Source organism: Pan paniscus, chromosome 12, assembly GCF_029289425.2.
Source record: "Pan paniscus chromosome 12, NHGRI_mPanPan1-v2.0_pri, whole genome shotgun sequence".
Lineage (NCBI taxonomy): Eukaryota > Metazoa > Chordata > Mammalia > Primates > Hominidae > Pan > Pan paniscus.
Genome location: NC_073261.2, coordinates 33136377 through 33158450, shown reverse-complemented (window position 1 = coordinate 33158450; position 22074 = coordinate 33136377). Strand labels below are relative to the sequence as shown.

General features: G+C 45.0%; 1 protein-coding gene across 3 annotated transcripts in view; it reads right to left on the bottom strand.

Moving 5' to 3' along the window:
- ZNF514 (zinc finger protein 514) overlaps positions 1 to 21289 on the bottom strand; it is a 36945-nt gene extending 15656 nt beyond the window's left edge. The window contains exons 1-5 of one of the 3 annotated variants that reach the window (XR_010109194.1): positions 20521 to 21289; positions 19012 to 19100; positions 14592 to 14718; positions 14126 to 14221; positions 10331 to 11713 (exon numbers count right to left, since the gene is read on the bottom strand). Coding sequence is in view for 1 of the 3 variants with exons in the window: in XM_003830980.8 (XP_003831028.1) it covers positions 10728 to 11713; positions 14126 to 14221; positions 14592 to 14718; positions 19012 to 19100; positions 20521 to 20644 (1422 nt within the window). In the remaining 2 variants the exon portion in view is untranslated. Of the gene's footprint in view, positions 1 to 6417; positions 11714 to 14125; positions 14222 to 14591; positions 14719 to 19011; positions 19101 to 20520 lie in introns of those variants that run through there. The other 2 variants (XR_010109195.1, XM_003830980.8) reach the window with 2 other exon arrangements.
- Positions 21290 to 22074: the final 785 nt, after the last annotated feature.

The window sequence follows — 22074 nt, the reverse complement described above, 5'->3', positions numbered from 1 at the left end:
CCTGGTTGCTTCTAATAACCTATGCTCAGATGTGGAAGCAAATACATGACTTAAAGTTGGAATTTGTATTTCAAAGGGAAGTAGAGTGTAAAAGTTTGGGACATTTGCAGCCTGACCTTGTGGCAGAGAAAGAAAAACCTTTATTGGGAGAGGAATTCAAGCAGGATGTGGAGCAACTACTTGCTAGAGATATTTGCATAACTAAAAAGGATTCAAGTGCTAATAGCCAAGACAATGGGAAAAAAGCCTCTAAGGCATTTCAGAGACCATTGTGGCAGCCCCTCCTGTCACAGGCCCTGAGGCCTAGGAGGACTGAATGGTTTTATGGGCCAGGCCCATGGCCATGCTGCCCTGCACAGCCTCAGGACAGTGCTGCCTATATCTGCTGCTTTAGCTCCAGCTGGGGTTCAAAGGGGTTCAGGTGCAGCTCAAGCTGCCACTTTGGAGAATGCAAGCAGTTAGTTTTGGTAGCTTTCACGTGGTATTAAACCTGTTGGTGTGCAGAGTGCAAGAGTGAAGAATGCTTGTCAGCCTCCATCTAGATTTCAGAGTCTGTATGAGAAAGACTCAGTGCCCAGGCAGAAGCCTGCTGCGGGGGTGGAGCCCTCACAGAGAACCTCAACTAGGTCAGTGTCAAGGGGAAATGTGGGGTTGGAGCCCCCACACAGTGTCCCCAATGGGGCACTGCCTAGTGGAGCTGTGGGAAGGGGACTATTGCCCTCCAGATTCCAGAATGGTAGAGCCACCAGCAGCTTGCAATCTCAGCATGGAAAAGCCACAGAGGTGGAGCTGCCCAACGCCTGGGAGCCCACCCCTTGCAGCAGTGTGCCCTGGATGCAGGATATGGAGTCAAAGGAGGTTATTTTGGAGCTTTGAGATTTAATTACTGCCCTGCTGCATTTCAGAGTTGCATGGGGACTGTAGCCCCTTTCTTTTGGCCATTTTCTCCCATTTGGAATAGGAATATTTACCCAATGCCTATACACCCCTTGTATCTTGAAAGTAAATAACTTGTTTTTTTTTTATTTTTTAGGCTCATAAGTGAAAGCACTTGCCTTGTCTCAAATGAAACTTGAGACTTCAGACCTTTGAGTTAACTCTGGAATGAGTTAAGACTTTGGAAAACTATTGGGAAGGCATGAATGTATTTTGCAATTTGAGAAGGACATGAGATTTGGAGGGGGCCAGGGACAGAATGAAATGGCTTAGATATTTGTCCCCACTGAAATCTCATGTTGAAATGTAATACCAATGTTGAGGGTGGGGCCTGGTGGGAGGTGATTTGTTCATGGTGGTGTTCTCATGAATGGAAAAAGTGCTTACAAGATCTGGTCATTTAAAAGTATGTTGGGGAGGCAGCCATAAAAAAGGATGAGTTCATGTCATTTGCAGGGACATGGATGAAGATGGAAACCATCATTCTCACAAACTATCACAAGGACAGAAAACCAAACACCACACGTTCTCACTCATAGGTGGGAATTGAACAGTGAGAACACTTGGACACAGGGAGGGGAAAATCACACACCGGGGCCTGTCAGGGGGTGAGGGGAGCTGAGGGTGGGGATAGCATTAGGAGAAATACCTAATGTAAATGACGAGTTGATGGGTGCAGCAAACCAACATGACACATGGATACCTATGTAACAAACCTGTACACCGTGCACATGTACCATAGAACTTAAAGTATAATAATAATAAAACTCCAGAAAAAATTTTTTAACATTTTTTTAAAAAGTATGTTGGGGAGCCAGGCACCATGGCTCACGCCTGTAATCCCAGCACTTCGGGAGGCTGAGGTGGACAGATCACTTGAGGTCAGGAGTTTGAGACCAGCCTGGCCAACATGGTGAAACCCCATCTCTACTAAAAATGCAAAAACTGGCCAGGTGTGGTGGCATGTGCCTGTAATCCCAGGGAGGCTGAGGCAGGAGAATCACTTGAACCCAGGAGGCAGAGGTTGCAGTAAGCCGAGATTGCGCCACTGCACTCCAACCTGGTTGACGGAGCAAGACTTCATCTTGAAAATATATATATATATATGTTGGGATGTTGGGGGAGCTAAACTATGAGGACACAAAGGCATAAGAATGATAGAATGGAGCCGGGTGCAGTGGTTCACGCCTGTAATGCCAGCACTCTGGGAAGCTGAGGCAGGCAGATCATGAGGTCAGGAGTTAAGAGACCAGCCTGGCCAACATAGTGAAACCCCGTCTCTACTAAAAATACAAAAATTAGCCGGGCATGGTGTTGTGTGCCTATAGTCCCAGCTACTTGGGGGGCTGAGGCAGCAGAATTGCTTGAACCCGGGAGGTGGAGGTGGCAGTGAGCCGAGATCACGCCACTGCACTCCAGCTTGGGCAACAGAGTGAGACTTCGTCTCAAAAAAAAAAAAAAGAAAAGAAAGGAATGATACAACAGACGGACTTCAGGGACTCAGGGACTCAGGGACTCAGGGGAAATGGTGGGAGGAAGATTAGGGATAATATACATTGGGTACAGTATATACTGCTTGGGTAATGGGTGCACCAAAATCTCATAAATAACCACTAAAGAACTTATTCATGTAACCAAATACCACCTGTTCCCCAAAAACCCAGTCTCAGGTATTTCTTTATAGCATTACAAGAACAGGCTAATACAGGAACCACATAACAAAACTCCATAAGGCATTAACCCTTACTCAAAAATTATACTTCTTTTACTATCCATAATCTTCTGGAAAGCTTGGAAGAATAAATAGCATCCTTAAGTTAAAATTAACAAAATTTTCAGAAACCCTTGCACTCTCTAGGCAAAGGTACTTCCAGAATACCTTAGGGCCATTTGGTTCACTCCCCTGGGGACATATCAGTCCTCCCCCTAAGAACTGGTAACTGGAAGGCCCACTTATTTAGGGATTTTACCTCCAATACTATACTCTACCATGCTGTATGAAGGCATGGAAAAATAGGGTAAAGGACTCAAGTACTGTCACCAACAGTCTTATCACCAACAGGTTGAGGCCACCTTCCCACATCTTCCTAAACAGCCTCTTTATAATGTTAAATCATAAGATTTTGTCTACTGGAAGAGTCATCCAAGAAAAACTGTTTTTGAACCTTATTGTGAGGGACATTATCAAATACCATTAGCAAAAAATACAGCAGTGAAACTCCAGGGAATAAATCAATCAAACTCTAGGGAGTCAAGTTGTACTCATTTTGCAACTAAGGAAACAATTAAGAATTGACACAACAAGGTGGCTACTCCAATAGAAAATTACAAACTAGGATTCTCCAGAGTATTCTATACATAGCTGATCTTCAGAACTATACAGATAATTCAAGACCCTCAGAATAAATTATCTTGAATAGTAGATAGCCTCTGCCCAAGATATCAGACCAAGACGTCTGTAAAAATTGTTTTGTTTTTCCTCTGCTTGCTTATGGTCATTCTTCTTTTCATTTTCTATAGACCCCTGGTTGTCACCCACCCACAGTGGCCCTTTGTCTCTTTTCTTTCATTTTTGTTATAATTGTTACATCAGAACATGCTCATTCTAATGCCATTCTTACATTTTCCTAAACAGTAGCCAGTACCCTCAATCTTACCAACATTGGTTATACCATCTGTCACCAGACCACCATGATAAATACATTTGACAAGCTCTAGTCTCATCAAATGAGTCTATAGGGAATAATAGGCAATGGCTTTTTCACTTGCACCTACAGAACAAATGACATTAAATAAACCCAGCTGTGGTTTTACTAGTGTCCTTCTCTCCCAGAAAAAGAACCAATTATGATAGTATATTGATCTGACTCCAGGTAATTCTAAATTTGAATCCAGTGAACTTCATAGGGTGATGAATTAGTTACTTATCACCTGGAAGAGACATTAATAGGAATCCAAATTTGTAACACAGTTAATGTAAGGCCTTTGTTCCAATTTTGAGCCATGAAACAACTCCCTTTTTTTCTGGAGTTTTGTGTGCCCCTACCAGGTTCACTTCATTTTTCCCAGGACATCTAGTCTTATTTTCCCCAGATTAAGGAATAGTATTTCAAGACTTGCCTGTGTATTGAAATCCTAACTCTAGTCACCAATGCTGGAAATTCCAACTCAGGCAGGAGCTCCAAATGAGATCACCTGTGATTCTTCAGGCACTCTACTTGAGGAATTGCTTACTTACTGTTTATGTGAACAGAGCAGTGCTCCAATGGTGGGAAATAAAAAGACTGAAAAAGACCTATCACTAACTCTGGCCGAAGTTATGAATGACACCACCTCTTCCCTAGATGGAATACAGATCTGTCTCAACTTACTGGCACAAGTTGTGATGGACAATTGCATTGCTAGGATTATTTGTTGGCTAATCATGATAGCATCTGTGTCATTGCTACTACTTCTTTCTCTACTTGGATTAATCAAACAGACATGGTAGAATAAGCTATACATCACCTTAAAGAAAGCACTTCTTTGCTCAATGCTTCTGTACAGCTGCTCTCTTATCAGATGATTGCCATAATGATAGAACAAAAAGATCAAGAAGATATCCTGGTACAGTTTACTACAGAGACAACTGAACGATCTCCAAGTGGTGAAGATCTGGATCTCTTGCCTTCTCTGAACTGGTCAATCTTTCTCAACAAAGAGAATGATCAAAAGGGAAGTCCTTGACAGTCTTAGTGTTTGTGACTTATTTGAATAATAACTGAATCATTTTCATATTGATTTGAGGGTGTGTGCTTGTGTAATAAAGAACTTGGGCCAGGTGTGGTGGCTCACATCTGTAATCCCAGCACTTTGGGAGGCCGAGGCAGGTGAATCACCTGAGATCAGGAGTTCAAGACCAGCCTGACCAACATGGAGAAACCCGTCTCTATTAAAAACACAAAATTAGCCGGGCATGGTGGTGCATGCCTGTAATCCCAGCTACTCAGGAGGCTGAGGCAGGAGAATTGCTTGAACCCGGGAGGCAGAAGTTGCAGTGTGCCAAGATCGTGCCATTGCACTCCAGCCTGGGCAACAAGAGTGAAACTCTGTCTCAAAATAAATAAATAAAATAAAAACAAAGAACTTGGCTGGACTTTATCCCTAGTTCCTGGGAAATAACCTCTAGATCATTGGAATTTCCTGAGGGATACAGGTGCCTTTTACTATTCATGGTGGGCCACATCTTGTGGGGGTTCAGTCAGGATGGTGGGGAAAATTAAATGACGCAAACATTCTTGGAAGGCCTGGAGGGCTTGCTCCAGTAATAAACTTGGCTGAAGGCAGCCTTGTACTCTTAGTTAAATAAATTAAAGTAGAAAGAAAGGAATGTGGGGAGTTTACCTAACTAGTTTGTTTATTCATGTGGTCCTAAGACTAACCTTTGATTTACAGTGGGTGCTTAATTGCTTTCTACTTGGGAAGTCCACAGTGTCAATTACCATCTAGTGGTGTTGACTCAAGTCTCTGTCAATTAATCTTTACTGAATAAATGCAAGTTTCACTAGCTGGTCAGGGCAGCGGTCCCAACTGTTGATAGCACTCTGCTTGGAGTCTGTAAGCAGCCCAGACACTCAGCTAGACTGGCAAAGCAGAGTATCTGTGTGTCAGTGTACTTTATTCATCCATTGTTGGGTCAGGGTCTGCGGGACAGACCCCCGCATTTTCTGATAGTTTATGCTAAAGAGGTGACTGACAGTTGGCCTCTAGTTTATACTAATGAGATAGCAGGATGGCTGCTGGTCATGCCAGAAATACCAAGCATGTAATTAGAGTTGGGGCTTTCAGGCATGTAATATCAGCCAAACCTCTAGGGAGAGGAGGGGGAGCTGGTGATTGAGATCAGCTGTGAGGTCAATGATTCAATCATTCATGAATATGTAATAAAACCCCAATAAAAACTCTGGACACCAAAACTCATGTGAGCTTCCATGGTAGGCATTTCTCTGTGCGTTGTCACACATCAGTGTGCCAGCAGGGTAACATGCTGCTGGGGAGACAGAAGCTTTGCATTTGGGGTACTCCCATACTCTTCCCTATGCATCTCATCCTTGGGCTGGTTCTGATTTGTGTCCTTTTTCTATAATTGTCATCAAAAATATAGTACTCTCCTGAGTTCTGATATACATTCTAGAAAGTTATCAACCTGCAGGGATCATGAGAATTCCTGAATTTGTAACCAATTGATTATAAGTACAGGTAGCCTGGGAACTCCCAAATTCATGGCTGTTATCTGAAGTGAGGGCAGTCTTGTGGGCTACTGTGTCCTTAACACATGAAATTTGGTTTAACTCTGGGTAACTGGTATCAGAAGTCATCACAGTCCTACAAAATACACTGAATTTCTATGTAACCACACACACACACACCCCAACCTATCCCTAAAAGATGGAACAGTGCTAATCTATATTTGAATTTGAAAAATAACTACAGTAAGCAATATTAAATTTTTCTAAAGAAATATTTAATTGGTAGTCTTCTAAAAAGAAGGCTTTTCATATAGTACAAAAACATGCAGTCGGAAGCACTGAGAAAACTGGGCAACACAAGAGAAGCATGAGATGTGACATGAAGCAGCTGATAGTCTATGCAAGTCAAAAATAAAATTCTAAGCACACAACCAACTGAATCGACCCTTCCACTTGGCCAAGAGCATTCTAATGTAAACCTGAAACACTAGCTCAGGCCATGATGGGAATGGGTGGTCAGACATACCTCATTATACCTTCCTCTCTTTGGAATTCAGGCACAGTGGACCAGCATTAACATTAAAACAGAGACCTTAAGACTGACAAAAACAGGCTCTTTGTAGCAATAAGATAACATGACAGATAACAGGCCCTGAGAGAAATCTAAGTATTTTATCCTAAAATAAATTTCTCTTAAGTCTGATAAGAAACATTTACAATCTATTCTCTCTGAAGCCTGCTACCTTCTGGCTTCATCTCACAGTAAGAACCTTGGTCTCCACAACACCTTATCTTAACCCAGACATTCCCTTCTATTGATTCCAGGTCTTTGGATAAACCCACTGCCAATCAGAAAATCTTTGAATCCACCTATGACCTGGAAGGCCCTCCCTCCGTCTCTGTCCCTTCTCCACCAGCTTCAAGTTGTCCTGCCTTTCTCTATCGAACCAATGTAAATCTTACATGTATTGATGTCTTACATTCCCCTAAAATGTAAAAATGCATGAAACCAAGCTGTAGCCTGACAGCACAATTGTCTCTTCCTCTCATGTACCTTTGCCATGTTAACCATACTCGTCAGTTTGAACCCAGTGTCCTGCCCTCCAAAAATCCTTTGCACTTCCTACAAGATAAATCCTCACTCCTGTGTTTGGTATATAATGTCCTCTTTAGGCTGCCCCAACCTGCTGCTGCTCCTGACAAGAGCCACCTTGGGCACATGTTCTCAGGATCTCCTGGGGCTGTGTCAGACTTGTTTCTTATCAGACTTAAATCTATTTTGGCGTAAAACACTTTGATTTCTCTCAGGACTTACTGTCATGTTGTTATTGCTACAAAGAGTCTGTTTTTGTTAGTCTTAAGGTCTCTGTTTTAAGGCAAATGCTGGTCAACTGTGCCTACAGGTCACTCATATTTATCTCAGAATAAATCTCTTAAAATATTTTACCATTTGACTTTTTCCGTTGTCATCTGGTTTAGGAAACAAGAAAGTGGTAAAGTGATAAAAAATTATTTAAATAGATCAAGACAGTGATAAGATTTACCACAAGTCTAGATATTGTCCATTTTTAAAAACTTACACAAATATGTTTATGATTACAAATGGTAAGATATGACTTCATATCAGTTTTCAAGAGAACACCTCTCCAAGGAAGGGAAATTTACACAGGTTTCTGACTGATTATGTAGGCTTTAGGTAGGTAGAGAAGGTGCCCCCGGCTGATAGAACGGCTAAGGTAAAGGTTTGCAGGCTGAGATGTGGAAAGGCATGTCTGAGGGATGACAAGAGAGCATTTGTGTGCAATGGAGGCTTCTGTCAGGAGCAGCAGGAGGTTGGAGCAGCCTAAAGAGGGCATTATATACCACACACGGGGGTGAGGATTTATCTTGTAGGCAGTTGAAAGGATTTTTGGAGGGCAGGACACTGGGTTCGAACTGGTAAGTATGGTTAACATGGCAAGGATACATGAGAAGAGGAGACAGATTTTGGACGACGACCAGTTACAAAATTGTGACAGATGTCTAGGTATAAAGTGATCTGGGTAGGTACAGAACAGAGCACTGGGAAAAAAGGGAGAGATGGAGCAAGAAAATATTTGCTATTTCTGCTCCTGTAAACCTTGGCTGTCCAGGAATAAATTTCTGTGTGATTTTTAGGCTCCAAGACTTGCATCTTGACCTCAGCTGTCCAAGTACTTCCAGATCCAGATGCCTCCTGTGCATCCTACCTGCCCTGGCCAACCTTGTGGACTCTTAGACCCAGCCTGTCTGCATGGGCCCACTTTGAGCTGGTTCCCTGAATTCTGGGCTCAACTTCCTCATCTGGACTTTAAATACTTAAAGTATTTTCCTCAGTATAAGCTAATCCTTATTAGGCAAGTATCCTTTGGTCTACGCCAGCTCCTGGTCTAGGCTTCTCCACCTGAGTTATAGAGCCAACATGGTAGGAACTTTAAAGAAGAGCCTGACAAGGTTCTGAGACCCAGTAAATGTAGGGGTAACTGTTACAGAAAATAAAAAGTGATACCAAAAATGCACAGATGGCTTGAAGTAACAAACAAAACAGGAATACTTGTTTAGCAATGGTTGGTATATGTGTAAATTTGATTTTGAAAAATGATTTTATTGAGGTATATTTACCATAAAATCTGCCCATATAAAGTGAACAATTCAATGATTTTTAGTGAAGTTACCAAATTGTTCAACCATCACCACCATCTAGTTTTAGAACATTTTCGTCACCCTAAAAAGATTCCTTGTAACATTTGTAGTTACTTTGTTTCTGAAGATCTGCCATTTCTGGACATTTCCTAAAATGGTACTAGAAAATACCTGGTCTCTGGCATCTGCCTTCTTTCACTTAGAATCACGTTTTTGAGATCTGGATTGTGCATAATACCCATATTTTAGTTGGTTTTTTTTTTTCTTTTTTTTTTCTGAGACGGAGTCTCACTCTGTCTCCCAGGCTGGAGTGCAGTGGCGTGATCTCGGCTGACTGCAAGCTCCGCCTCTCCGATTCACGCCATTCTCCTGCCTCAGCCTTCCCAGTAGCTGGGACTACAGGCGCCCGCCACCATGCCTGGCTAATTTTTTTGTATTTTTAGGAGAGACAGGGTTTCACTGTGTTAGCCAGGATGGTCTCGAACTCCTGACCTCGTGATCTGTCCACCTCGGCCTCCCAAAGTGCTGAGATTACAGGCGTGAGCCACCACGCCCAGCCTATTTTAGTAATTTTAATGTTTAAACAAGGTTTCATTTCATTTCAAAAATTCCAAATCTATTAGCATAAAGATGTAACAAAAATTGCTTTTTGCTCAATCCTAGACCACTCCATTGCCTCACAAAGAAAGGTAACATGTGCTACAGAGAAAGAAGTGCATGGAGGTGTTGTACTGCAAAGATCCAGTCTATTAATCTCCATACTACAGCTGTGAACCACAGGAAAGAGGCCCAGCCCAGTTAGGACTATAGGCCAAGGCATGTCACTTTCTGAACATCAGTTTTATTAGCTCTAAAATACGACTGGGCTAGATCATGGGTAGCTCTCTACCTTTCTCAGCCTCCATCCTCTGCACCCATGCATGACACCCTGCCCCGTCAGTAACAGCATGAGGAGGCAATGCACAAGTGTGGTTATACAAATGGCCCCACCAGGCAGAAAATCACCAGACAAGGTGATTTCTCAGCTTCTTTTCAGCTCTAGTTTTATACATCTCAAGTTGGAAAGGAACTTTCCTCACATTCATCATGTTCCCAAGGTTTCTCTTTGAGATGAATACTGAAGCTTGAACTCTACTAAAGGGTTTTCCCAGTTTCACTAAATTTGAAGAGTTGCTCTAGCACAAATTCTCTAATGTACAAATTCTCTAACGTGTTTTGGTGGAACATCCACCAAAGCCCTTCCCACACTCATCACGTCACCAGAGTTTCCAGCTAGTAGGGAGAGTTCTAAGGGGTTTATAAAGCAATGAGGTTTGGCTGAAGGCTCTCCCACATTACCCACATTCACAGGTTTTTCTCAGGTATGAATTTTCTGATGCTTAATAAGGGATGAGCCCTGACTGAAGGCCTTCCTCTATTTCCTGCTTTCATAGGGCCTCTCTCTAGTATGTGTTCTTGATGCTTAGTAAAGGAAGAGATACAACTGAAGATTTTTCCATACTTACCACACTTGTAGAATTTCTCTCCAGTACAAGTTATCTGATTTTCTTAAAGAATCAGTATGTAACTGAAGGCTTGCCACACTCACTGCATTGATAAGGCTCCTCCCCAGTGTCGGCTGTCTGATGCTGAATAATGTGCATCCTCTGATCAAAGCCTTCCCACATTCATTACATTCACGTGGTTTCTCACTAGTATGGATTCTCCCATGTTTGGTAAGAGAGGGGAAGCCCACCCCCTCTTGACATTGATAGGGATTCTCTTTAGTAATTATTGCCTGATGTGGAACAAGATGTGGTCTTCCCACATACATTACACCTTTAGGATCTCTCTCTGATATTAATTCTTTAAGTTCCGGTGATGTCTGCACTCCAGCTGAAAGCCCTTCTATATTCACTGAATTTATAGGGTTTTTTTTCCAGCATGACTTCTCTGATGTTTAATAAGGGATGCAGTATGAGCAAAGGCCCTTCCACACTCATTACATTTGTAGGGTTTCTCTCCAGTGTGAAATCTGTAATGTTGAGTGAGAGATGAACTCTGGCTGAAGGCTCTCCCACATTTATTACATTTGTAAGGTTTCTCTCCAGTATGAAATCTGTAATGCACAATGAGTGATGAGCTCTGGCTGAAGGTTCTCCCACATTCCCGGCATTCATAGGGCTTTTCTCCAGTATGAGTCCTCTGATGCTTAATAAGGGATGAAGTGTGACCAAAGGCTCGTCCACATTCATTACATTTGTAGGGTTTCTCTCCAGTGTGAAATCTATAGTGCAGAACAAGAGACGAACTCTGGCTGAAGGCTCTCCCACATTCACTGCATTCATAGGGCTTTTCTCCAGTATGAGTTCTTTGATGTTTAATAAGGGATGAAATATGACCAAAGGCTCTTTCACAGTCACTGCATTCATACGGCTTTTCTCCAGTGTGACATCGCTGATGGCGCCTAAGTTCTGACTGGAAGTGAAAGGACTTCCCACATTCATTACATTTACAAGATTTCTTTTCTGGGTGGGTTCTCTGAGAGCTGTTTCCCCCTAAAGTCTGCCTGAATTCTGTATCACATTTATAAGATCCTTCTCCCATGAGAATGCTGTGTTGGTTAACAAGGACTGATCTTAAACCTAAGCTTCTCCCAAATCCATTCCATTTATAATCTCTGCTAAGGGTGGTGGCAGATTTGTGAGTGGTTGACATTTGTTTCAGGTGTCTCTCCTGTTTTATCTGCTGCATCTCTAACTGGCCATCACAACTGCAGGCTGCTTTCAACTTGGAGAACTGCAGCACATCTTGAATGTGTTTTTCCACTGATACTACCTGGAATAATTCTTCTTTGGAAATTCCCCAACTTGGCATTGATTCCTTGGATTTAGACCTTCTCTCCCAGTCTGTTAAAAAAAAAAAAAAAAAAAGAAGACATTCTAGTATGTAGAATGTCCTATGTAGCAAGAAAAGCAAGCTCCTATAATGAATGTGAAATAATTAAGCTTTAAAATAACACCTAAAAGGGACGTACAGATTTTTTCAATAATGGCTTATGTCTGAAGATGGTTTTGGAGTATTGAGAATGAGTGATGAGCAGATGACTGGAGATTAAGAAAATCTGAGAGATATGTGTTTAGATTCCAGTACACAAGGTAAGTCCAAAGACTAAAGATGAGAGGAGGGTAGGAAGGGTGACAAGGAAATAGACTAAGTTTAAAGGATGGAGACAAAAATCAATAAACCAAGTATAGGATTGTAAGTCACCCAGGTACAGATTCTATATTCTCACAATTTCTTCAGGCCTACATAATTGTAACAGAATTCTACCCAGTCTTCCTACCTCCAGGTTTCCTGAAACCCTTCACTTTCTTCTTTTCCAAATGCCCATTTCCTTAAGTTTCTTCCCAGTCTTAATCTTCCAAAGGCTCTCCAGTGCCTACAGGATAAACCCTTAATCTTCCACTATAGCTCTATAATACTTTACCAGGTCCTGTCCTCTTTTTCAGCAAGTGCCTTGAGCACAGAAACTGGCTGCCTTCCTGTTTCCCATATATCCACTGCCCCTCTCACCACTCTCTTTCTTTAAGACTTTGCATACCTTTCAGGGACAAGCTCATGTCCTCCATGAAGTATTCTTTTAACACCTTAGTGCACACCCTATATTATTATATATTATGCACATATACATATAACATGTATCATATTACTCTATATAATTATGATAGGAAGAGAAACTCTCCCCTAAAGATGCCCATGCCCTAATCACAAGAACCTGTGAGTGGGTTACCTTATATGACAAAAGGGACTTTGCAGATGTGATTAAGGGCACAGACCTGGAGATGGGGAGATTATCCTGGATTATTTAAATAGGTCAAATCTAATCATGAGTGCTTAAAATCGGAGAGCATTTCCTGGCTGGGCAGAAAGATGTGTAAGCCATTGTTGGCTTTGAAGATGGATGAGGGGCACTTTCAGTCAAGTAATCTGGCAGTCTCTAGAAACTGGGAACACCCATCTGTTTATAGCCAGCAAGAAAACAAGGACCTCGGTTTTATAACTGCAAGGTATTGGTTCTGCCAACAACCCAAATGAAAAGAAAAAAGGTGCCCAGCCACTCCAGAAAGGTGTGCAGCCCTGTGGACATCTTGGTTGGAACCATGTGATACACATGCCAGACTTCTAACCTATGAACTATGACATGAGTTTGTGTTGTTTAAAGCCACCAAGTTTGTGCTACTCTGTTTCAGCCACAGTGGAAAATTAATAAAATAATAATAACAAGCACACTTCTGAAGAAGGAAATGACTGGTAATGCCTAACCAGTGGTCCCAGAGGCCAGTCAGAGAGTTTCTGAGTCAATAGGTCTTGTGTGGCTCCTGGGAACCTGAATGTTTAACAAGCTCCCTGGGACATTCTGAAACATAGCCATGCTTATATACCACTGTTAAATAAACAGATGACTAGATCCAGATGTCAGACCCTTGATCTCATTTTGGAAGGAAAAAAGATCAAGTAAGTACCAGTACAGAGGATATCAGCATCTTCCCTCTCTGCCATAACCTAGTTCCCTTTCATAAAGCCCAGCCTATCCTCTCAGGAATTTAGCACCACTTTCCTGAGCTTCAGCTCTGGCCACGGGTAAGGTTCTGGCTCATGGAAATGAACTGGCATAGACTGTCACGTGCCTCCAGTGTGCTTGGGTTACACACAGCAGTCAGGAAAGCTTTGAGTCAAGAATTCTGCTCCAAGGCATATAGCCTACCAGGTACTCTCAAGTCACCTGAGAATCAAAGGTCTCAAAGGGATGCTGTTAACAGCTGTCAAGGAGTAGTCTTTGTTCCTGGAACCACTTTTTTTGAGACTCACCTTAATCAAGCTTGAAGTGTCCTCACCTGGATCTTCGTGACATCTTCTGTCTGTCCTTGCCTGTAACCCCTTCATTTCTGGGGTGCTCAACTTTTTTGTTTGATCCCTCACTAACTCCCTTAACTCTGCTGATCTAGGATTGCCTGGCCCTATACGATTGTTGATCCATCTAACATTGACTATGAGACATCTAGTGATGCTGCATGGCACCAATAACCCAGAAGGCATGGGCAGAGATGGGAACCAAACAAAGCATAAAGACTAGAAAAGCAAAGGAACATCTCCTCTCCTGACACCAGAAATAATTACAAAATTCAACATACCAGAGTTGAGGGCTCCTGCCAAGTGATCTCATCTTCTGAAAGGACAGCACACTGACCAAAGGCTCTAGGCTACCTCCCACCACAGCTGGGCCTTATCATATGCAATGCTTTCACTCACTCACTCACCCGAGTGGGCTCCTGTTGAGATTTCTCTCTCCACCATGAAGGGCTCACCCCCTTCCTCCAACTGGCAGATGACATATGGTTTGGATACTAGAAGGCCTGATGGTAGAGAAGGAAAAGGATTTTGGTTGTGTGTGCCAGTGGCCAAGTCTTTGGATATTCATCTTCAAGGTGGAGAAATACTGTAGGCATGGAAAGCCTCCAGAGAACAGGCATTGTGAAAAGTTAGGAACACAGCCAGGTAACTTCCTATTTCAACTCCATAAGTAGCTGGATGTTTCCTAGAACTAGGAACAGAAATACTGTATCACTGGGCCCCAAAGAGAATGTAAATGTCTGATTCCAGACTTCCCAAGGAAACCCAGGGCCAAACTTAGCCAACCAGCCCAGACACCACTAGCTCTTAAACATCAAGGAAATCAAGAAGTCCTGCTGGGCGGGCTTTGGGCTTTGGAGGGCTTGTGCTCACCCAGAATGGCCAAGTTCCTGAAGTTCTCCAGCATCACCTCCCTGTAGAGGTCCTTCTGAGCAGGGTTCAGCTGCCCCCACTCCCACTGGCTGAATTCCACAGCCACATCTTCAAATGTCATCAGGTCCTGAAACACAGAAGACACTCCTGTACCCTGAAGGAGCACCCTCATGGCCCTGGGGAGAAGAGCAGGCAGGCATCTAAGGAGAACCTCAGGATGTGCAAGAAGGGATTCTGAGTTCCCAGCAGCTATCCCAGTGCCCACAGAGTTGTGGGTTTTGTTATCTCAAAAATATTTTAAGCTGCTCCAGGGATTGTACCGTCCTTACCACTTGGTGTCTCACCCAGTGTCCACTTATATGCTTATCAATATGAAACTGCTAGGAAATATAATCAGGGTCTCAGGTGAATCAGGCCTACAGAGACATTCTTCTCAGTTGGGGGTAAATGTAATACATTTCCTCATTTGTCAAAAGGTTTTATTCTCAATCTAGTTACATTTAATTGGAATCAATTAGAATTAACAGATGAATATGCTTTGCATTCTCAAATACACAAGGATCAACAGTTTTCTACTAAAGTATTTTTGAAACTTGTGACCTATGATTTTAACAACAATAAGGCCAAATCAAGTAATCTGGGGCTTATGATAATTTATCCTCCACCTGCCTGCCAGCACACAGTTCAGCAAAAGTAAATCACAAGTGGCTTTATGATGAAACAATAAGTTTTGTGCGTTTGACTAGCATGATCCTTTCCCCCAAAGCCTACTCATTATTCAGTTCCTAAGTTTATAAAGCTGAGCATGAGACCCTGGATCCCAGGTCACCATTATAAAGCATAATTATTCTACAGGTCCTGGCCAGAACTATCCTGTCACCTTCAATCTCAGTAATTAGAACACCTCCCATTTAGCTTATATTGTATGGCAATCCACTAAAGAGCAAAATAGGTGAAAGTAAGTACTATAAATTCCTGTTACGTTTACACCAAAGTATTTAAAAATCAAATCCCATTTAGATACTGATTCCACAGAAAAGCTGAAGTAACAATTTTATAATATAAAATCATCCAAAATAATCAAACATGAAAAATTCACTACTATAGTGACCTCTTTTGATAGGTTATATTATTTGTCCAAAATATCCACTGGCCCTCCCTAAAGAATTGAGCTTCTGCCTCACCCTGCCCCAGGTGGGGCGATGTCATCTGCTTTCTCAAACTGAACGTGAAAGACACGAGCTACAGGTGAGCAAAAGCCTTCAGAGCCAGTGGGGGTTCTGCAATTGTCCTTTCCTGTCTGCCTTGAAAATGGCAAATGATCTGAGTGAAGATGTGGGCAAAGCCACAGCTGTCACGTAACATGGGCAAGAGGGAACCTTTCATGGTGTAAGTCTCTGAGGGTTTGCTGTTGCTATCATGGCATAACTAGCCTATACTGACTCCTTAAAAAACTGGTACTCAAAGTGGAGTTCTGCCATAACAAAAAGCCAAAAATAGATGACACTGGCATCCAGGCCAGGCAGTGAAGAAACTTATTGGCAAGGTGGCAGCCCATGTAATTTGGTGGTGAACTGTTTGGTGAAACTATTGCCTTCAGTAACTTGAAAGATGAACAATGAAAGCATGAGCTTGTGATGTTATGAGAAGAGGCTGGAAACATAACATTAGTAGTGTGAGCTGGTTGTTATTGGCTGAGTTTGACAAAGTATTACAAGAAAAAATGAGCTCAAGAGTTTGTGGTTTGCAAAACAAAAATGGAAGGCAATAGGAAATGTCCAGAAATGCTAGGGCTTGCAGGGTTGGAGACAACCAATTCTCATTTCCAACTGGCCAAAGACAATATACATCAGCTTCTGCGTGACAACAGCTAATTAAAACTCAGCCCATTATCAGGGACCAAATCATGGATGTGGTTGTCAAACCTTTTTGTTTAAACCTCTGAGTAATTTCAAAAGGCTCCCAGTAAATCTCCCAGTAATTTCAAAAGGCTCCCAGTAAAGGCTTTCAGTAGGACCAAATTGTTCAGAGTGAAAAAAGTATAGATTTCCCAAGGAAATCCAAAAACTCCACAATTAAGGCTAAAGAAGGGGGCATATTTCAAAAAGAACTGTGGGTCAAACCACTGACACATGGAGCCAACTGGAAACAAATTCATAAAAAGCTGATTAAGTTTTTTAGAGTTGCACTTAAAACAATCCTGGGCCACCAACCTACTCCAGCAGGATGAAAAAGCTGCTTTGCCCCCAAGAAAGCTTATTCTCCAGTATCATCTTCATATGACACCAAGGAGGTATCAAAACGAAGGAACTTCCCAATGGCAAAGCCAACAGCCAAGGAAAACACTAGGCCAGGGAGCTCCACCCAGGGAGCAGAACCAGGGTGTAACCTACAGACCTTCCCACTCCCAAGACCAAGGGTCCTCACAGTGTCTGTCCAGTGGAATTTCACGACTGTTATGGACCCGGGACTGACTCTTCCCATGCTTCCCTCTTCTGTAAAGGAGTGTCTACCATGGCCATCCTGTCCCCATTGCTCATTGTATATTGGATATATGGATTCAGGTAATTGTCCTTTTAGTTTATAGGTATCCAGACCCACAGGATCTCCATCCAGACTATCGCGCCATCCAGGACTTTGATCATGATGCTCTGACTGGATGCAGCTCTTGGGTTATTTCTCTTGGAGGGCATTTTGTGTGCAGGAGAGAGGGAAGTGAACATCTATGGGTAAGAAAATATACAGTGATAGATGAATTATTCGCTTAACATAATCCCTGCCCTTCCCTTTAGGATCCTCACTCTAGGAAGCTAATACTTCCCACTTCATTAACATTAGGCTTGGCCACGGGACCTGCAGCAGCCAGTGAGTGGGTTGTGAGCAGAAGCCACATGTGCCGCTTCTGAGTGGAAACCCAAAGAGCCATCCCCTGGTTCTCACACTGCTCTTTCCCTCTGATACAAGAAGAGCATATCCCAGAGGGAACTGACCCTTCAGCCTGAAGCTCAGAGAGAAGAGGGTGTGGAGCAGAGTCACAGTCAGCCCACTACTGACAAAGACAGCAGAAAGAAGAAAGGCACTCTTTCTAACTGCGAGCCATTGAGATGTGGGGCTGTCATTACCACACTGAACCCACCTAAGTGCTCTGATAAACCTCTGAATGATGTACATCAGGGCCAAAAAGATTTAACTGCTATTTATGACTTTACTGATTAAATTCCTTACTAGGGGGGTTCCCCCTTTTGGCTTGAAAGTTAAATGTCAGTGTCTATCATCAAACCTGAATCCCATGCCTATCCTGGATGCTGGGAAACCCCGGAGGCTGGCATTTGTACCCCTCCACATCCAGCTCACTAGAGACAAACCTGAATCCCCCTTGAGGGCCAGTCACCATGATCCCTGATGCCAACAAGGATTAGGCAGTTACCATCTGCCAGCGGAACTGCCAGCGGACTCTAACAACAACATGAGGCGGCTCTATGATTGAGTGGTTAAGATCTCAGAGCCAGACAGCCTGGATGTAAAATTGGGGTCCCTTCCTCACTAACTAGATAACCATGAACAAGTTACTTTCTCTCTCTGTGCCTTGACTTCTTCTGTTAACCTCTCCACACTTTGGTTACCATTCTTCAAAATGGTAACCATTTATGGGAATGTTTTAGAGACAAAATGAATTAGTATGTGTAAATTGTAGAGAATAGTTCCTGATACAGGTTTTGTTCTCCATAAATAATAACTATTTTCATCAACATTAACATTATTATAGTCTTCATGTTACTGCTGCCTGCTTAACATGTTACTGGTGGCAAACCAATGCATAGAGAGGTTAGGTGACTCATCCAAGGCCACACAGCCTGTAAGTAGTAAAGTTAAGTGTGGCTCCTCCCTAATCCAGGGAGGTAACATCTGAACAGGGACCCAGCTTCAAATAGCCTGCCCACCTGTCCATACCCTCAGAACCTGCTTGTCCCCAATTCTCCATGAGCTTTCCCAACCTCTCCAGAACAGGCCGATTCCCCTTTTCGTGAACCTCGATGGAAAGGCCTGTCTGTGCCACTCCATTTGGCATCAAACCATTCACATCCTGTTACTGGTGGCTGCATCCTGGGTGTCAGGGTCCTCTTCCACTGTGGCTGTGACACTCTTTCAAGGCCAGGGCTGTCATATTACCTGGTGGTCACCACAGTGCCCTTTCCAGAAATATGCCAGAGTAAGCCCAAACGATCTGAGTGGGTGCACAGCAAGAAGAGAACACCCCGGACAGGGCAGGGAGCCATCATTCACTTGGATGGGCTCAGCCTCCTGCAGAGACAGCATTGGGTCAGTTCCCTTAGTGAAAAAAGAGGCTACTTTTTGGTGAAAAGTAGGCAAAGCTAACCATCGTTCAGGCATTTGAGGAAAAATTAAGAATACAACTCACCCGAGGCCTGGCTTTCAGGAATGAATTGGTTGCTCCCTCTTCTCCTGGGAATCTCTCTGGAGGAAGAGCAGGATTCTGAGAAGGGGAAGCTGGGAAGGTAGAAGGAGACATAAGGGAAGCTGACCCTGCCAGCACACACAGCTCTCAGACTTCCCAAGCCTGAGACCCAGAACAGCTCTGAATGTCACCTCCGTTGTTCTGAGGACACCAGTGGATCAAAAGGATCTGAGAGGCAGCTTCTAGCCTTCAAACATTGAGAAAAGTGCCCCTGTACACAGCTGCATGAGGCTCCCACCTGTCCACAGCCCACATCAGTCTACAAGTGAGTGAAGTGTGACCAGTCTGGCCATACCACTTAAGTTATTTACTGGGCATACTGTATGCAGGTCATCTCCTAGGACTTTTGGAAATATAAATATGGAAAAGAACTTCAAGGAACTTTAAATCTAGCCTACAGGTTAACAATTACACAAGACCCAAGGCAAGGCCATGCGGGATTATGAGGCTTTAAGGGGAGGAAGTTACACCTCTCCCCTCATCCTTGGGAACCCAGCTCAGAGGCCACCTCTTTCTGAGAAGTTGCCCCTGGTGTTCCCAAGCTCTGTTAGGTCTCTGCAACACACTTGAGAGCTCCTTCATTATAAAGCTTTGCATCATACTGTTCATAAAAGCCTTAAAACAAACAAAAAAACTAACCCAAACCATGCCAGAGAAGTAGTTAAGGCTAACAACATGGGTGTAAGCATAGCACAGTTAGGCATTCCTCAAGCTTCATGTGTGTGTGGATCCCTGAGGATCTTGTTAAACTCTGGCTCAAGACTTGCTAAGACCCTGTTTGAGGATGTGTGGGGCCCCAGAGTCTGCAATTCTAGAGAGCTTCTGGGCAATGCCTCTGCTGTTCCCAGAGCCACACTGATTAACAAGGGTATAAAGGAAAAAAGAGGGGGTGGAAAGCCCACGGACTGGGCCCAGTTCTTCCACTGGCCAGTTATGTGTCCTTGAGCATGTGCACGGAAGGATGAACAGTCGGATTAAAATGCCCACCTGGTTAGAGATAGGACGTTCTAAACTTAGGACTGGCTTAAAACCTCCTGGGTCACCTGGATTGCCCTGCCCCCAACGCTATTGGGGGAAGGGGCTCAGAGGAGGTACCCACCATGTACACTGCTGACCTTATACACCGCTGAGCTAGAACGACTGGAAGAACCTTATTAGTGAGGTGATTAAGGAGGTGGATGACAAGGCTCCAAATGGCCCTATTGTCCTCTGATCCCTGGCCAAGGGCCACTCCCTCTTGGGTTTGCTTGCCCTCTCCCTGCCGCAGCAGGAAGAGATCAGATCCTCTTCTGCTCTCCTCTGGCCATTGGGACAATTTTCCATGGCCATCCCCTCCACCTCCGCCACGGTCATCTAGAGACCCCTGCCAGACCCAGGAGACTGCGGCTTCAGCCTTCTGGGTCTGGAAGGTTAGATGTCGCCACACGGAAGGCAGATGAAGTACAGCCTCACCCTTCAGTGGGATTCCCCGGCCTCTTCCTGGGGTCCTCCTGATATCGGGCCCGGTACTAGCTCCCCAAGAGGGCTCCTGGCCCTCCGCACGCTCCAGAGCCAAACCTGATGCTGTGGAGTCCATAGCTGGCGCTAAGGAGCGGCGTCCTTTCACTAGGTCCAAATCTCTGTCTTTCGGCCACAGCCCTGTGGTCCTCCCGAGGGTTCAGGGAGCGGGACGCAGGCTGGGGCTGCCTGGGGGACACGGGGCATCCCCACTAGGCGCGGCGGGGCCAGCGGACCTGCAGGGCCCAGAGCAGGGCCGGCAAACCCCGGTGCGCCCAGCGCGGCGCACTGCTGCCCGAGGTCGTGCTCTTCCCTCGCCAAGTCCGGCCTCCTACCCCCGGCTCGGCTCCTCCTCAGGACCAGGCTCTGGAACCCAGCTCCCACGTGGATCCACACGCAGAGTGGGCTCAGACTACCAGGAGACACGGCCACAGCCACGCTCGCGACGCGAGGGCCCAGCGCTCTTCAGCTGCCCGGAGACAGCAGGGATTCGGTGAGAGCCTCACAGGAGCAGGCACCGACTCTATCAGCCCGGTTCGCCCCGCTGTCCCTGCCTAGCTCCGGCCTGCACAGTCCCTAGCGGGGGGCACTCGGAGGGACACACCCAGCTCTGTAAGGGGCCGGGGCGCGGGCCCAGTACAGGTCTGCGCGCCCGCAGTCTCCGAACGCTCACAGGACCAGGCCCCGCCCGCCTCCCCGCGCCCGCCCCCGCGCCCGCCCCGCGCCAGCCCCGCCTCCCGAGGCCGTCCCGAGCTTGCGCAGACGCGGCCGCCGCCGGGGCTCTTCAGAGCCAGCGCCGGTGGCGGGGTGCTGGCGCGGCGAAGCTGGAGAGGCGGGGGCTCGCGGGCGCCTGTAGGACCTCCGCTGGGAGGGGCCGTGCTCGCCGGCCACGCGCCGGTTTTCACTCCGGACGTACAAGCATTTCCCTTCTCGCGCGTGACTTTGGTAGCTGAGCCTCATATCTCTCTCGTTTTTTGGGGGGAGGGGGGAGACAGCCTCACTCTGTCGCCCAGGTGGGAGTGCACGGGCGCGCTCTCGGCTCACCGCAACCTCTGTCTTCTGGGTACAAGTAATTCTCGTGTCTCAGCCTCCGTAGGAGCTGGGATTACAGGTTCCCGCCACCACGCCCAGCTAATTTGTTGTATTTTTAGTGGAGACGGGGTTTCACTATGTTAGCCACGCTGGTCTCGAATTCCGACCTCAGATGATCCTCCCGCCTCAGCCTCCCAAAGTGCTGTGATTACAGGTGTGAGCCACCGCCCCCAACCTGCATATCTCGATGTAAGGCTATTCAACAGAAGCCGCGTTCCTACCCTGGATCTGCTGAGTGAGGATTTCCAGGAGGCTCTCCTGGCGTGCCTAGGGGATACTGGGGACTCAGTGCTAGATACTGCTTCTACAGGCTGCCCCGTGCCTCTTGCCTTTCTCCATCTGCCCCTGAATTCAGCGAAGGGTGCTGAAGAACAAAAGAGGACTTTGAACGCCCTCCTACTCCAGAAACAAATATCA